Consider the following 18312-nt stretch of genomic DNA (forward strand, 5'->3'; position numbering starts at 1 on the left):
GTTCCATGTAGCAGGAAGCTTGCGAGTGGATCAATCCAGCTCGGTTATGCTTGGGCGACAGGAGCGACCTCCTTTGCCCCCAGAGAATGCTAGGCCGAGGTAACTCCTCTATGTACACAGTTCTCGTGGTGTTGTCACTAGTGCTGGCTAGCCGGGACAGGGTGTTGGCCTCAATGTTCTCTAACCTCGGTATTTGCTTGATGAAGTGTGATTGGAAGCTAAGCAGTGCCTCTTTTACCTTTGCCAAGTAGGCGATCATAGCTGGCTCGCGGGCTTCGTATTCCCCTGTAACTTGGTTGACCACAAGCTGGGAATCGCTACAGATAACTATGTGTTTTGCCTTTACCTCTTGCGCTAGATCTAGCCCTGTTATCAACGCCTCGTATTCTGCCTCATTGTTGGATGTCGCGAACTCGAAGCATAGTGCGTATTCTTGTTTCGTGCCACTCAGACTGCGAAGAACTACACCGGCTTCGTTGCCCTGCTGATTTGAGGAGCCATCTACGTGAAGGATCCAGGGCTCTTCATCCTAGTTCGCGATCGGCCTAACCAGGAGAGATACCAAACTGGGTGCGATCTCATGGGGCTCGGACTCAACTGGCCTGGGAGCACCGAGCTCACCCGAACTGGGAGCCTCGTGCTCAACCGAGCTGAGTACCTCAGAGCTGAACGTGCATTCTGCAACAAAATCTACCAAGGCTTGAGCTTTGATAGCGGTTCGGGGCTTGTACTGGATATTGTACTCACTGAGTTCGATGGCCCACTTCGTTAATCGTCCAGAGACCTCGGGCCTAAGTAATACTTGCCTCAAGGGTTTGTCGGTAAGGACGATGATGGTATGAGCTTGGAAATACAAGCGGAGTTTGTGGGCCGCAATGACCAGCGCATATGCTAGCTTTTCTATCTTTGAATATCTTGTTTCTACTTCCTGCAATATCTTACTAACATAGTAGATGGGTCGTTGGACCCAATCTGCTTCCTTTATCAGTACCGAATTGACCACTTCGTTGCTTACCAAGAGGTACAATTCTAATACATCGCTCTCTTCAGGCCGGGTCAACACCGGGATGCTGGCGAGGTATCTCTTGAGCTCGTCAAATGCGAGCTGGCAGTTCGGGTTCCACTCGAACCTTTTGCCTTTTATTGCCTTGAAGAAGGGCAGGCAATGGTCTACTAACTTAGACATGAAACGACTCAGAGCGGCTATTCTGCCGTTTAGCCTCTGAACGTCTTTTCCTTTTCGGGGTGGTCTCATATGTAGGATGGCCTTTATTTTGTCCAGGTTGGCCTTAATATTGTGCCGGTTGACGATGTACCCTAGGAACTTACCCGAGGTGACACCGAATACACACTTGTTTGGATTTAGTTTCATGCTAAATTGACATAGAATTTGAAAGACAGAATGCAAGTCTTGTATTAATTCATGTGAAAACTATGTCTTGACGACCATGTCGTCTGCATAGCATTCTATCTTCGTGCCAATTAAGGACTGAAATAGCTTATTCACAAGCCTTTGAAAGGTCGCCCCAGCATTTTTCAGTTCGAAGGGCATAACCTTGTAGTAGTACAGGCCGAACTCGGTTATGAAGGTGGTTTTTTCCTCGTCGAATGGGTCCATCCTGATTTGGTTGTAGCCGGAGTAGGCATCCAGGAAGCTTAGCAACTTGTGTCCCAAGGTTGCGTCCACTAGGCGGTCGATCCTAGGGAGAGGGAAGCAATCTTTTGGGCAAGATCGGTTCAGGTCGGTATACTCGACGCACATGCGCCACTTGTCGTTTTCCTTTTTTACTAGAACTGGGTTGGCTACCCAGTTCAGGTAATGATCCTCCCTTATGAAGTCTGTTGCGAGGAGCTTCTCGATCTCGTCATCGACTGCCCTCTAGTGTTTTGGGGCTAAGTTGCGTTTCTTCTATCTAATGGGTCTGACTACAGGGTCAGTATTGAGCTTGTGAGTTATGAGCATAGGGTCTATGCCGGGCATTTCTGCTGCGAACCAAGCGAAAACATCTAAGTTACTGAGTAAGAAGTGTACCAGTTCAGATCGTAGGGGCTCTTCTAGGGATGCTCCGACCTGAAGTAATCTAGCGGGGTCTTATGCCGAGATAGAGATGGGAACAATTTCCTCTGTTGGTGCAGCTCGCTTCAGTTCGATGTCGCTGGTTACCTTGGCCTTTCCCTTGAAAGCGGCAATGTAGCACTTGCGGGACTCAAGCTGGTCACCCTGCACTACCCCGATGCCGAAGTCCATTGGGAACTTCATGGCCAAATAGTAAGTGGACACCACGACTTTTAAAGCGTGGGTGATCGGCCGACCTACTATGGCATTGTAGGGGGAGGGGGTTGCGACCACCAAGAAATCGTGACTGAAGCCGACCAGCGGGGTGTTCGCAGGCTTCAAGTCACTCTCTCAGAACTGGAGCTTGTCAAAGGCCGCTTTAAAGAGGATGTCTGCCGAACTGCTAGAGTCAATGAGTACCCGCCAGACTTCGAAGTCGTTGATCTTCATCTTTATGACAAGTGTGTCATCGTGGGAGTAGTGGACCCCGCGCGCATCATCTTCGGTGAAGAATATGGGGTCTTTCATCCTAGGCCGCTTTGGGGGATTTTGTTCTTCTCTGGCGGCCTCCTGGGTTGATGCCCGAGCTGCTGCCGAGGTGCATCCTGCTACGATTGATCCCCCAACGATCATGTGGATTGTTCCCCGAACTGGTCTTTCCTCCAGGGGCTGCTTCTGTGGTTCGCCTGGTCGGTTGCTGGACTCAGGAGCATCTCTGTTGTGCTCTCCCTGCCGACTTGTCTTATTACTATTATTATTATTATTATGTTGTACAAAATTTCGTAGGTACCCGCGACGGATAAACTTCTCTATCTCATCGCGGAGATTATTACAATGCCCGGTGCTATGACCGTGGTCCCTATGGAAGCTGCAGTACAAGTTTTTATTCCTCTCGTTCGGGTTTCCCTTCAGACAAGGTGGCCACTTCACATACGGGGCATTTTTGATCGTCATTAAGATCTCGGCCCACTTCGCGTTTAAGGGCGTGTAGTCCACCCAACCTGCTAAGGGAGCTCGGAACGGCTGGCTTGGCTTCGGCGCCCGAGCTGGGTCTCTCTTTCTCCTGTCATCTGAGTTGGAGGGCTCACCTTCCCTCTTCCTTTTTTTGATCCCGCCTTCAGTCCTTTGGTTCTCCTCCTCTGTTCTTATGAATTTGTCCGTGAGCTTGAGGAACTCGGCTATAGTCGCGGGCTGGTTGACTACCATGTGCCACCTGAACTCCTTGTGTGTCACGCCCCGAATATCTACAAACATGCGTCATTGAACCGTTTGATATAGCCCCAGATGGACTCTCCTTTCCTTTGAACTATTCCAAGGAGGCTCTCCTCGGTGCGGGGGCACCGCTTGTTGGTAACAAAGTGCGTGGTGAAGACCTGTACGAATTGGGTCCAACTTCTTATCGACCCGGGGGTCAGTTCCTGTACCAGGTGCGGGCTATTCCCCTGAAGGTTGTAGTGAACACCACACATATACAAGACTCATTGGCCCTTTCCAGGTGCATTTGGGATTGGAAAGCATCGACATGGTCATTGGGGTCAAAAGACCCATCATATTTGTCTAGAGGAGGGAGTTTAAAATCCTTGGGCATGGGGACTGCAAGGAGTTCTGATGACAGGGGGGAAGGGACTGAAAGAATATGGGCAACTTTTACCTCATCCGAGCTTGTTTCTTCTTTACCTCGGAGCTCGGGCAGGATGCAGGCGGTAGTTCGACGACTTCGTCAGCATCTTCGCTGCTGCTTAGAGAGCCTGGTGTTGGCGCTACTTGCCACGGTGTTGTCGAGGTTGATCGGCCTGGACTGTTGGTAGTCCGCTGCCAGGACGACGAACTGGTTCTTTGTGAGTGGGAGCTCGAACTTAGAGTACCAAGGTGCTGACTTGACTGGCAAGGAGGTTCCCGATCTGCCGGCGAGCTGCAAGGCGGGGGTGATTAGTCTTTCCCTCCTGCCCGGGGATGATGCCTGGCTCTTGGAAGGGTCCTGGAGTTGGGAGGATCCTCCTTGGTGAGGGCACCCGCTCTGAGGGGAGGGCTTGGCCAGCTTTAGAGCAAGGTGTCAAGGTGGGAGCTGTGGTTGGTTCAGAGGCAGTTGGGGAAACTGCTGTTGATAGTGATACTGAAAAATGTGGTGCAGTACTTGCTGCTAATGGAGCTGATGTTGCTTGAATTGCTGCATTTGGACTTGCATTGCTCGTATGCACTGCATCAAGTCATTGAATTGGTTTTGGCTAGTCGCCAGAGAGACAGCAGTAGGTTCAGCGAAAATTGTCTCGATAGGGAGGGGAAGGGGAACATTCACAGGTGCCACCATGCTTGGTGCATTGAGGCTAGGGATTTCGTCCGTTGAGAAGGGGACGGTGAATTGTCCGATGCATACAGTGGCGAACTGAGGGTGTTCCCCTACAACATTCAAGTCGGCATTGTGCCTGTTGCTACTGGAGGAAGCCATGGAAGCTAATGTTTCTTTGAGAGAGAGAGTTAAAGGATAGGGGAGGCTTTTTGAAAGTTCCCCACAGACAGCGCCAAATGGTGATGCACAATCCAGTCAGTCCTAGCTGTTGGTTACCTCGCTTTTGACGAGATTGGAGGTGCCTGAAACAAGGAAGAAAATGGAGACTTCCGGGGAGGAACCCGGTTGGAACACTCCGAAGCTCAAGTTAGTGCTTTTCAGGAGGCAAGAGAAATGGGGAATTCTAAGACCAGAAAGCGCAAGAATCACCTACCTCTTCTTTGAGAGATGGGGCCCTTTTATAATCACCCTGTACACTTACTTTCATACCTCTGCCAGTTCAGGTATCATTACCTCCGCCAGATCGGGTGTCATAACCTCAACTACCAGTTGCCAATTCGAGTGTCATAACCTCCACTACCAGTTGCCAGTTCAAGTGTCATAACCTCCACTGTTCCTTGTCAAGGCCGTTTCTGCCACGTCTGAGATGGCGGTGGCAGGTGGCCGTTGGAGGGCGACTGTCATGTGCCAGATCCCTAATCAATCAGGTGCGCCACCTCCGTGTACGGGCTTCCTGGGCGTCAGGTACGGTTCAGTCAAGCGACTTGGAGCCGAAGTGGTGTGCAAAGTGAAATCTTGAGTTCAGACAGAAGTATGTCCCGAACTACCCCTGGGTGGGCAGTTCAGGTTTTTTGCCTTTTGTGCTCTTTATAAGACTCAGGACCTCGAAGGGAGAGCTCAGGTTCTTCCTTGGGGAGCTTAAGACTCTAGCTCGGAGCTCAGAGCTCGGGTTGTAAGTTCTTCCTTTGGGGAACTCGAGAATCCTTTTCTCAGAGCTCAGGTTGTGGGCCCACTACCGTGCCGAACTGGCACTTCTGCCAAGTCACCCTCGATTGCTTCCACATGTCGCATGGTCAAGGGATCGGGTCAAATCTCCCTCATTTTTTTAAATGTTGTTCGTTTTACTGAAGGTTTGATCACTTTGAGAAGATGTGCTCCTTTAGGTTTCGTTTTGTTGTTGTCTGGAAAATAATTGAACTTTAAACCAAACTCTATATTCATGTTTAAGGTTTTTCTTTCATTTCATTTGGTTAAAGCCTTGAAGGACAGAGGTGCTTCCTGTTGGCCACGATGGGTTCTTGGGAAGATGGAGAGAGAGGGAAAGAAATTGGAATAAGGGAGTGCCAGCGTTCTGTGGTTGCCCCGAGAGAAGGGGACAAAGGTAATATTGGATTTAAAAAATGTTTTAAACGTTAGTAGTGTCACTATGTGTACAGAATACTAACAACAGGGATAGAATTAATCAATTGTCAGAAACAATGGGAATACTCAAAGACAATAGTTACAGAGTAAATTACAATTTGTCAATTAATTAAATACCAAGGATAGTTTAAGAAATTTGCTCTATATATTGGCATGGTCCCGACTTGGAATAAGCACTTTTTCCAATAAATACATAAGAATTAGCACCACCATACGGGGGCTAAAAAAATGTAAGGAAGTTTACGAGGAGGGATGACAAGTGATTTTGTTACCTAGGCTGGTGATATCCTGGTGAACCCGTGTATATGCTACACGTAAATAGATTATTCAGTGGAGATACCTTCCAGACGCAAAGAGCATTATGGGGGTCAATTACAAGTCACAGCTCACAACTACCAGTCATAGAATTATGGGGGGCGAGAGAGAAATAACATAAAAACAAATATGCATACTAGTCCAAAAACTAGTGACTGTAAACAACCTGCATAACATGAGAACATGCAGATGCAGCAGCGAGTAGAAAGCACCAAAAAACTGAATCAGTAACTAATCACATGGCCATCTTCAAATACGGGAGGTTACGTTACGTCCCTCTGCCAGGGATATCAGTCCCTCGTACTGTTCTTTAGCCACTCCAGGTACTTGAGGCTGCCACCCTTAATGGGCAAGGCAATGACTTCAGGAACCCTGAAGAAATCACAAAGAAGAAAAAGTCACATACACGATGATATTTCATTTTATCCAAGGCCTTTACGTCAAGAGAACTCTGAAATATCATATTGCACGCCAGCCAGCCATGTTACACATGTAATTGAGTCTAAGACCACCCATCTATGGGCCCCACGTAGAAGACACCATAGAAATTTCATCTCGGATACATTGCAGTGGAGTGATACAGGAATGGTACAGAGTAGGGAGGGTTCTACGATATGATCCATTTCCATCAAGGAAATGCTAAGCTAGGCCTGAGGACCGAATATTGTTAGCCGATACCTTGCAACCTGTGCTTTTGGAGCACCCATCTCAATGCATGTTTTGGAGTTGTTAGGAACAGGGCAAAAGAATGACACTCAGGGATTGGTTTACCATCAGTACATCTGGGTAGTAGTCCAAGAAGAAGAGAATCCCAAAAGCATTTCTCAGAAGGCAACAAAGAAGAACCCAAAGAGCATAGTAGCCAAATTGCATACACCAAGAACAGCCATTGAATGGCCCAAATTGCTACCTTCTTTCTAACTCCACATAACCTCAGATTAGTTCTTTCCCACCCAAATATGTGAAAAGGTGGAGACAATGAATCCAAACGGACCCAAGAGTTTGGGGTTGTTTTGGGGCTCAGCCTTTCAATTCATGCGCATATGAATGCACAACACATGCACGCGCACTCACACACACACACACAGAGAGAGAGAGAGAGAGAGAGAGAGAGTGAGTACTCATATTCATGATTGGCTCTGACATGCTCTGTCAGAGCTTCCAAAAGGGGTTCTCTGGTCTTGATTATAAGTAGTTCCTCAGAATCCTGATGAATCTGGAATAAAACAAAAAATACTATCAAACCTTGGAAGAAATTAACTTAACCTATATGCCTTACTAACATAAAGTGAATATCCCACTTCTGAAAGAGCGTACAGAATCTACACATTAAGCAGACCTCTTATATTTTCTGTTCATTAAGTGTAATGCACATGCCTTCCCTGCTTGTTGGTTTAATGATCAAACCTGAATCTTCTACCTAGTACTAATTTCTGAAAACCTTAAGAATTAAATTATGTATAGTATAAATTGATTTACTGATTTTTCTTTGAACTTGAGAGAATGGAATCCTGTACCTCACCCTGCCACCGATAAACTGACTCAATTCCTGCATTGTTCAAATTAAAATCAAGAAAGTCAGCTAGAAACTTGCATCGATTATAGAAAGAGAAACTGAGTGGACTAGAATCACTGGCAACCCAAGGACAGAATGAATGACACAAATAAGAGGTCAATAAACCAAAGGAAACCACAGTTAAAATGGGCATCAAATTAACACTTGGAAGGAGCTTCTTTGGAGAGTTCCCCTGAACTACAAGAATGAAACACTACGAACAAAAGTAAAATAACAAATCATTTTCACCAGATTGTCGTAATAGCTGTTTCCATCACAAATTATGAACTGCAAATTCATTCAGTTTAGATGCAATGATGCATCAATGGTCAAACTGAAATTAGTGTAAATCACAAACACAGTTTAAGATTCACTAAGATGCTCTCAACATATGCAGTGAAGTCCATGATTTAGATTAAATGAATTACTGCATAGGATGATCTACAAGTGGTAGAACCATATCCATAGAACATAGGTTCAGTTGACGTGATACATAAAAGGTAAAAGGTTAATGACGCCTATGACATAGATTATCATCCAACTAGATGTCAGGTATCACCCTGGTACATGTTGGAAGTGGATGGTTAGTACTAATGCCAATGCAGCCCCTAATTGGTTAAACTGATAGCTGCAAGCAATCATAGCTTAGATATCTGAAAGATGCCCCATCTTTGAATTTTTTGTAGATGTCACCTCAAATACTATTTTCGGCTTCGTTACTTATGAAAGGTGAGGAAGCCATATCAAGCACTAAAGCTTTTCTGGTTAGCAAGGAACGTTGTCTTTACCAATAAAACAAAAGGAATATCGTCTTTTATTATTTCCATCATCATCATCATCTTTAAGTATTTATTGTTAAGGTGAAAATGGTAAGTACTGGTGGTAATTCATTTGTTGACTACTGATAAGGCTCTGGTCCACCACCAACCAGGAAATCAGACCAAGTAGCATAGCTTGACAGTTGATGCCCAAGGCCCATGAAACAATAGACTCTTCTAGAAATCCAAGCGCACCAATCAAATATACCTATGCAAGGACATGACATCAGCTAGTTGAGAAATCAAACATATAATACATGAGTCCTTGTAAGGCTATATAAATCAAGCAATGATAATTGGCGGGCAAGAAGAGGCAGGGTTCCCTCGAAGAGACCCCTGAGGTGAGAAGTATCTCACAAACTGGTATTAGAGCCAGGTCAGTGAATAGAAGAAGTTTCTCACATCAAAAACAAATATTCTATCATCAGTGGTGGAGGCACACATGAATAAGATTGAAACCTCCAGCAACTGAGAAAGTGAGAACAAAGGTTCTTGTCAAAGTAGCAATTGGCACTCCAACTCTTGCTTAACAGGACTGCGAAATTGGACTTTCCTTCATTCTTAGGTGATAATCCAATATCCTGGATCAATGCATGCCGGTGGCTTCGATGCACCTGGAGGAAGAAGCTAGTACTGTGGCTTCAGTGGCATAGGTGTTCTCACCCTTAGATCTCTTGACCTGACTTTACTGAGGCCCTGTGTGCTCGGTTTAGACAATCTGGCTTCAAAGACTTCAATGAGACTTCTCTAAACTCAAAACAAACCAGATCTGTTTGTGATTATCAGAATAAGTTTAAAAAGTTGGTATCTAGGGTATATAGATAGCTAGAAAGGCATTGGTGGGGCGCGCTGTAGGAGGAATAAGGGGAGGAGAAATCCATATTGACGTCAAGGCTTTACAGCAAGCGACTATGATGGCAGTAGCTAGTTTAGCTTGACTCCATGAAGATAGACTTAACTGATTAAGAAGGTTTAGTCGAACTGAAGATCCAATATTAAGAACTCCTCAAAAACCGGATCTAAACTTAAATAAACCAGCAGGACCTAGTTATTTTGCCATTTAAGAAGTTAACATGGGCAAGATGCATGTACCCAAACCAAATGTAACCAGGCTACGAAGGCAAGTGGCAAGGGAAGTTTCATTGAGGCCAGTTGGCAGGTCTGACTCAAGTGTTGGCTTGCCTGCCGTGTGGGAGGGAATAGTTAATGAATGAAGGACACATACCAATGTACCATCAGATTGGATGGTGAACAAGCATGACCATCTGATCTTTTCCGCAACTGATCTCCTCTAATCCTTTTGCAAGTTTTTGTGATTTTGTGTAGCATGTGCCTGTAGTCTGAATGTCTTTATTCTTTATTTTAGATCTATTTTTGGTTTAGTTCTAACTCCAATTGCATGCCCCTTCACAGGATCTCTAAACAACCAAAATCAAACCAATCATGTTTAACTTCTTTAACCCTTTTTTTTATGAATAACTTCTTTAATCCCTATTAAGTCTCTTCTGTCCTAAAATCTTGCTTAAACCCATTAGAATTATGAGGGCACACCACATAATCTGGCTACACTATTAATTCTTTCCTTCTCCCTTAAAATTATATCCATTGATTCTATGATCAACTTTAGCAACAAAACCAACATAGTTCTTTCAGTGCATGTCACATAATTGAGTGATTCTTTTTAAGTTCCTTTTTCATTTTTGTATTTTTGTTAATATGAAAACATTTTAAAACTACATTCATAATCACAGGGAAAAATCAAAAGTGGTACAAGAAATATTTATGGAGGTTTCTATGATGCACAAAAGCATGTCTTACACTCTGTGAATGACAAGCAACATGAAATTGTAAAAAGCAAAGAGAAAAATCCCTTGAACTCTTCAAGGCATCAAGAAGTTGAATTACATGCCTGGTACTATGTTGACACATGCTGCGAGTTTTTCTTTTATTATGCTCTCTGCCAGTTTCCTGCCTGCACAAAACATTATATTGATTAGGATTTCTACACCAGAAACATGCCATTTTAGAGCACTTTGCTGATTATATGTTGAAAGAAAGCCAATCATGAAGTTCAGAAAAAGGCATGCTTAACATAGAATATTAGCCAACCTTTGAACAAAATAGACCACATGCAGCCGTTTTGATGGGAAATGTTCTCTTGCTTGCACAATTTATAAATGGGAAGAGAATGATCAATGATCAAGGTGGATAAAACACATGCCATAACCTGTTTTTTCTTTCAAATACCAAAATTGCCTCCTAAACTTTAACAAATAGTAATCGCACCAAAACTTCATTTCTTGACACATGATTGTCATGTCGAGACATCCCATATAACACAGAACGTGTGTAGCGTAAATTGCCAAATTCAGGTTAGTTTCCAGCAAAATAAGCAACATAGCATGTAGTGCATGGAACTTCATGGCAATGTTCAATACCATGTTATTCCATCCTACTATAGACATAAATCCATGACATCTGATCATTGCTCGAATATCCAATACAAAGCTGAAAAAAAAGCATGGAAGGAAGATCACGGAACTAACAAGGGAAGCCAGAATAGGAAGCTATGACGATGGTAAAACAACAGAAGTTTTGCAGTGGCAATGATAATAAAGACTATCAAGAAGTCTAAAGAGATACCAATTCCTACAGAATTTTACCGTGACAATAATAAAACAACCGAAAAATGAGAGCGTTGTGAGTCAGAAACAAAGTTAAACTCCCTCAGTCAAAGGTATAAGCTTTTTAAGAATGACAAACCTGCTTCTCTATTTGGTACAGTAACATAAACGACAATACTTGGAACAATCGTGTTTTCTCCCATTCCGGTAGAATGAATGCCTCTGGCAGATGCTTTTTCAACAAAGCGCGCAACCTAAATAATTACAACGCAGAAATGAATATGGATGAGACACCAAAAATTTTACCCAAAAAAAAAAAAAAAAAAAGAATGAGACACCAAACTGAGGGTAGAAATCCATTTGGAAATGAAAGTTTCCAAGGCGCGCTGCGCTTATTTTGCAGATTACAACAATACGGAGACATCACATCATAAGGCATTGGTCAGATCACCTAGAACCGAAGTACAAATCTAGTTAACATTTCATACTACAGAATGCATTTCATAAAGCATAAAAGTATTAATCAAGAAAAGGGCGATGATATGGAACTCTTAGGAATCGTAACTTAGGAAGAATGGATACAAAGAATCATTTTCATCTTTACGTTCTAATACTCAATTCTAGTTCTGACGTTTCTTTTACCAAGATGAAGTTTTACAGTTCCAATTTTAGATGAAAACCAGTCGAGAATTACAAGAAAAAAATGTCATAATTGACTAAAAAGAATAGAGCAAAGGGACGGAGGGTAGAGTATAGATGATCAGGTAAAGAAAATGAAAGCTAAAATAAGTTGAGGTACCCTAGAAAGCAGAGAGGGGCGCAAATGACAGAATGAAACAAGAGAATACCGTAGAAAAGATCAAAAGAAGAGAAAGGCAGAGACAGTATGCAGCCAGGCCGGCAAAAAGAGGAGAGTGCTGGGATGAAATCGGCGAGACCCCAAACTCCGCATGCAAAAAGCTCCGACCAGAGGTAGTCGACGACGAGCAGAGCACGGGAATAAGAGCGAGAGAAAATTGACGAGGCTGGCTCTACGAGATTGATGCCATGAGCCCATGACCCTTGCGATCCTTACATGATGTTCTCCATTGAACCAGAATACATACAAGCTATCAATGTATGTACACGTGTACCGTCAATTCTTAATTCACCTGTCGCTGTCAGTTGCGATCCAACTGGCAATGGTTCGAATGTAACGGGATCTGCTCATCACAAATGGGCGCCTCACATGCACATGTGTGTGAGGCGCCAGGTGTGAGCAGCAGATCCCGTCCAGGGTAAAATTGGGATCTGTTCCTCACATCGACCTACATCCCCGTGTATTGGGATTTGGGAAGTGGGAACATCTTTCGTGAGGTGTGTCTGTGAGGTCGCTCTACGAATAGATGGAATAAGATTTGCTCATTACACATGGGCGCCTCATACATTTACTGTGCATAACATTTCCTATAAATAATAATTTATAAGTACAAGAGATGTTCAATGCATGGTAAGATGTGCATGTAAAGTCGGTGTGAGATGTGTAGATCCAGTCTCGATTAAAAAATTGGTCATTTGAGTGGATATGAGCATGGTATTTGGTAGGGTAGGGTCTAGGGATTTCTTCCCTATAAAATTTTGCATAAAGGAGTGGTATGGTGGAATTGAGCTCACTTGTCAATAAGATGTATGGTATAAAACTTGTTTTGTTGGTAGGTGATCTGGATTCGGTACGATGGTAGTTATCACTATTAACGAATCGGGACCAAAGATTCAAACTCGAAATCGAATAGACTAGTTTTTGGGGTAAACTTGATAAATATAGGATAAATTTTTTAAATTATCCTTACTAAATATATCCTTACTATTTGATTATTGTATAAGAATTATTGTCTAAGGATACCATTATTATTTTGGACAATTGATTAGTTGTACCCTTATTTATTCTGTCAAAACCTGCACACAAATGACACCATCTGACATTTAATTTTTTTAAACTTATTATTACCCTCGTCTCCTTCCTCTAGACTGACACCCCTTTCACCCCTTTCTCCTTACACCCCCCAAAGGGAAAACGATTCCCTAAAACCCACTTCTAAGCAACATGACAATCTGTCGCTCGAGCCCGACGTGACTGTCAAACCCATGTCGGAGCTAAGGTCAGGGCCTCTTGAGACCTTGCAAGAAAGAATAAGTGGTTCTCCTCAGTTTGACAATTTTCATCGTAAAAAAGCGGTGGTTGTTGCATGTGCTAAGAGACATGTCTTCTTTTTCTCATATTCTTAAACAAATGCCTCTGCCCTCCTGCAAACCCTTCATTTGCAAACTCCCGGTGATCTGGATCAACTTTTCTAAAGCCCTGTTGCAATTACAGCATTGAGACTCATCATTAACCAAAATTGTTGGCATATGTCCAATTAATTAATCATTCACAGGTTAGCTTGAAACAACAAAAATTACGAGTATTATAAAATTAAAAAAAAAAAAAAGAAAGAAATTACAGAGGAAGGGAAACGAGAGAGATAATAGGTTACTTACATGTGTTGAGCAAATGAATGAAGCTCAAGAAGGTACTGTTCTTGAAATATTTGGGAAGGAAATTGGTCGAGAATTTGTGGGAATCCCAAAAATTGAAGCTATTGCAGGATTGTAGGTTTTCTTCAAGAACAATGGACCTGCGTCGTGCAAACACTCCATGGTTTGCAGCGGTATCATCGTCAGCGGCAAGACTGATGAAGATTTTTGAGAAAACGATGACGAAGGCAAACCCCGCTTTGCGTTCTTCTTCTAGTTGGATGATGAAAACGTTTGAGAAATCTTATTTCTTTTGAGAATCTGAGAGACAGGAGGAAGCGTTCCTCTTCAAATCGAAGACGACGAAGAATCTAAGATTCCCAAGGTCTGAGAACGATGCAGACAAGGGAACAGAGGAAGAAGAAGAGAAATGAGAAAGAGAATAGAGGCGGAGGGGTTGTAGCGGAAATCTCTTCTGATCATTGGGAAGCGTGCAATAAGGGTCTTATTTGCCTTCTCGTCTGTGGCTTTTTCTTCTCACCATTGCACCGTTGCACAGTCATGTGTAATATGGGAGATATTTCCTTGGAAGGGTTAGAATTCATCATTTGGATGGACAATGGTTGGATAAATTTAAAAAAAAATTTCTAACCTATTTTGGGAACCAGCTTTCTAATGATTTTGAAAAATTGAATTTTCTGGATCAATTTTGTATTAAATCGGACTAGATTTGAAACCAAAATTAAAGATGATTGTACCTGATATGGAGATTAGAAATCGCAGCTCCCAGAGTGAATGTTTGCACTCAATATCAGTCCCAAAACCACCTCCAACTAAAGATGGTACAGTGTATAGGAGAAGCCGGTTCAACACCACTGTTTTCAACAAAACTACTAATCAACTTGTTTGAATCTAATGGAGTTGTGTGAGCCTGATTTCCCCAATGCTTTTCTTGTAAAAATTCAGAGGAAAAACTAATAAAATCAATTCTTGTAATGGCTAGGTTGTGATAGAGTTTCTGAGAGAAAAGATAGAAGATGAGAGAGCAAGAGAGTGAAAAGAACAAGTTCAATTTGCCCTCTTCCTTTTGACCACTTTATATAAAACACTTTCCTAATCTCATTAGGAGATTATCCAAATTTGATTTAGATATAGACTCTTTTAAGATATCCTCTTAAGAGGATAGGTGCTCCATACCCTGAACCATGCCTAGTTTTGACCCAAATTACATGGCAACTAAGTTATTATGTGATAGTTTAACTAATAATATTAGTAATGGGCCTTAGGCCCACTTTTTTTAAAGGCTCACGTGGGACCCTGCAAAGGTCTCACACAAGTCTGATATTGTATGCCAATAGTTTAGGTTTCCATTAGAGATAATATAAACTCTGATATTCTTTTTGTCCAACAAAGGGGCCGATCCTATTTGACCCAAGGTTTTAAATTTGGAAACATGACTAAATGTTCGTTTGAATCACCTTTAATTATGTCATTTAATACGTCATTAAATGTTATTCAAGTCAAATAACTTGTTAAAAACTCAAAGAAACAAGTTTCGAACCCAAGTCATTTGCTTACAACAATAATTAATTAACCATTATGCCAATCTTAATTGCTTATTAAAAGAACATGCTTTTTATACTTAAAATAATCTGTCTTGCCTTGGTGGATGTTTCCCAACAAATGCTAAAATTTGATTGTTAATACTTATATAATAATAAGATGAATACAAATTATTTATTTATTAAAAATTAAAGTATATATTAGCTTGTATACATAATAAATATTATCTAAATCTATATATAACAAATATTAACTAATAAATGACTTCAAAAAAATATTAACTAATAAATATTAGTATATATATAGACACATACATTTTAGTTCTTCTATTATTTTTCAACAGTTATTAATTATATCCCGATACTTTATATAAATCAATAAAGAATGGTTTTTATGTTCAAATAAATTAGTTATAATCACATAAAACTCAGTTTTATTGTTGTTAATATTTTTTAAGGATTTTCTACTATATCCATGCGTATTTTGATTTTTCATTTGTATTTATGTATTTCCAAAGCATATTTTGATACGTCTCTTAAAAATTACCTTTTCGATACACCTTGCATTTTTGATACTTTGAACCTTAATTTGACCCTTAATGAATCTCATTGGTTGGAACTTGGTTTATAAAAAACAGCCTAGTCCAACACCTACTGTAATACTATAATCAAGTTTGGGGCATAGTGTAGCTTTCTAATTTTGCCCATCTATCTCCAAGGTCTAAGGAATAATTGGAAATTGGTCAAGGCTTAGTATTTCTTCCAGACACCCACTGCCTATGCTTTGGGTCTAACCCTATTAGTTGAGACAAGTTGTTTCAACTATTTGGCAGCACACTAGTGTTAGCCTTGTTAGTATAAACTCCCCAAATTTATCCAATGCCTGAAAATATTGTAAACTAACATAGGTCTCATAAGTGTCCAATTTAAGGGATAACACAGAAAATATACAAATATAACCATGAAAGAATAATGCACTTTATTTATTTACAGATAAATATTTATAAATGTATCAATTTAACACTTGGGTAAGGAGCCTGAGCCCCCCCACCCCCACCCCCTAAAAAAAAAAAAGAAAAAACTTTTGGGCCCAAGCTAGCCTGTGTTGCTGGTTGGATCATTCTAGGCTTGGGTTGGATCCACCCAAATTGCACCCCTAAGTGAACATTTCTCTAACCGGAATAAGCAATAATGAATGAATGAGTTTTGGATTATATGCATAATACAACTCTTATGCTTGACCAAGAAGTAAAAATGATTCATGAAAAAACTACCATGGTATCAAATACAACCTAGAAGTTAAGAACCATCACCATGCTTGACCTGAACTCCCAATCCATGGCTGCAAGTATCGTGAAGATGGATTCTATCTCCACCCTCCATCCCTCTTGAAGATGGTAATTTGACCTGTTCCATGTGGTTTTGTCCTGTCTTGCCCCGACTGACACAATATTTTTGACCAATGATCGGGTTTGGGGTGGATTGCGGGGAACCCAAATCTCTAAGATGGGTGGGGATGGTATTTGTCCACCATGTCCCGTTCTAGTCGCTGAACCCTTCCCACCCACTAATATAGTTCTAGGTGGGTATAGAAAAATAAAATAAATGTGCAAAAAAGGATGACGAGGGTGGGGCAGGGCAATCTTTTTTATTTTATTTTCTATTCCTTCTTTCTCTTTTTTAGTTTTCTATATTAAGTTGAAGTATGATTTTCTATTCCTTCTTTCTCTTTTTCATTTGCAATTTTGCACGAAAACAGACATATGAAGAGCACAAATTGTGGTTTGCTTTTGCTTAAGATTCTACTTCATATTACTTTTCAGGGCCAAGCTAAGGGGGGGATCCAACGGAGCTGTTAGTGTATTTTATCCACATTAGTATTCTAGAATTAATGAGAGATAGTCCTATCGAAATTAGTATCCTATCATTATCTCCTTAATTATAGGAGAGATAGTCCTATCGAAATTAGCTGTACATATATGTGGATAGAATACGCTAACAGGAGCCATGCCCCCCTATTGATCAGAAATCGGCACACTGAATACATTTTTCTATGTAAATTCTCTCTCCCCTCACTTCTCATCCAATGATTGCCCCCTCTATGGCTCTTCCATAAGTTTTGGCCCCCCTCATGAAAAATTCCTGACTCTGCCCCTATTTTCACGTCTTATTTTGTTTGAACTCAAGGTAAACAAAGGTCCTACTCTATGAGAAACAAGACTGCAACATGGACTAGGAACACCCAATTAGAAATAAACAGGTCAGTGGACACACATCTAGTAATAATATGGATCTGCGACATGTTTATTTTTAAAAGCAAATAAGAATTTGTAATCAAACTTGTTTTCATACCATTCTTTTGCATCATAATAGTAAGGTGAAATTGCATTGCAAAGAAACGATACAACAAACAAGTCCACCTCGTAGCAAATTCTTCTTTAAGAAAGAAAGCTGGATTTTGTTCAAGTTTAAACTTTAAACAAACTATTAGCGGGTGCAGAAGTGCTTAGGCTCTGTGTGAGAAGAGAGCAAATACAAATATGGACAGTGCAAAAACTTATACCGTACATATTTGTATATGAATTCTTCCCAAACATAGCCTTAGTTAATCTTTTCTTAGACCGATATGGGATCTTCTTTCCAGACCCAAGATGACCCTCCAAAATTAAACAAAACTAAAACAAAATAAATAACAGTGGTACTTCAATTTCAAGTATGTTGCCACTGCCAGTATTCTCGTATTCTTGGAGATGCCAATTACAGTTGTTTGTAGCTAACATTGGTTGAACTACCAAGTACTAACTAGTTCACAGAAGCATGAAAAGGGTGATCAATGCTATCCCGGCCCAGAAGGCCTGCTTGTCCAGCCCGCTAACTTTTGAGCCTGGGTGTAGGATTTTATCCAACAAGCCTAATCCGCCCAGATGCAACCAGGTCCAGGCCCAGGCCCAAACTCTTTTTACTTGGGTGGAAGGGTACTTAAAAAATGATATTCAAAGCAATACACCATAAATATCAAACTATTGGATTGGTTCACAAAAAGAGATAGTCCTTGAGGTGCTCCAAAAGTGCTCCTAAAGTCCTAAGTCCTGAACAAAACTTTCACAAGCCACAAATATGGGTCTTTAATTCGGAGTGCCAAAGTGCAGCTGAAACAACTCAATTACGTTCCGGAAACTT

At 41.5% G+C, this 18312-nt stretch overlaps 1 protein-coding gene across 2 annotated transcripts; it reads right to left on the reverse strand.

Moving 5' to 3' along the window:
* Positions 1-6102: 6102 nt before the first annotated feature.
* On the reverse strand, positions 6103-14642 carry LOC148876645 (protein CutA 1, chloroplastic-like). Of its 2 annotated transcripts, XM_088947794.1 has the most exons (9): positions 14329-14642; positions 13595-14154; positions 11926-13415; positions 11421-11528; positions 11217-11331; positions 10363-10425; positions 7598-7629; positions 7202-7296; positions 6103-6452 (listed from the first exon to the last, which is right to left on the reverse strand). In XM_088947794.1, exons 4-9 carry the CDS (start codon positions 11514-11516, stop codon positions 6371-6373), a joined length of 483 nt encoding a protein of 160 aa, XP_088803920.1. In that variant the 5' UTR covers positions 11517-11528; positions 11926-13415; positions 13595-14154; positions 14329-14642; the 3' UTR covers positions 6103-6370. The 2 variants fall into 2 exon arrangements, with proteins under 2 accessions (XP_088803920.1, XP_088803992.1); XM_088947866.1 differs by lacking the exons at positions 13595-14154; positions 14329-14642 and having other exon boundaries at positions 10563-11331; positions 11926-12154.
* Between the last annotated feature and the right edge of the window lie 3670 nt (positions 14643-18312).

Source organism: Nelumbo lutea, chromosome 1 (assembly GCF_056320005.1).
Source record: "Nelumbo lutea isolate HS-2025 chromosome 1, American lotus-T2T, whole genome shotgun sequence".
Lineage (NCBI taxonomy): Eukaryota > Viridiplantae > Streptophyta > Magnoliopsida > Proteales > Nelumbonaceae > Nelumbo > Nelumbo lutea.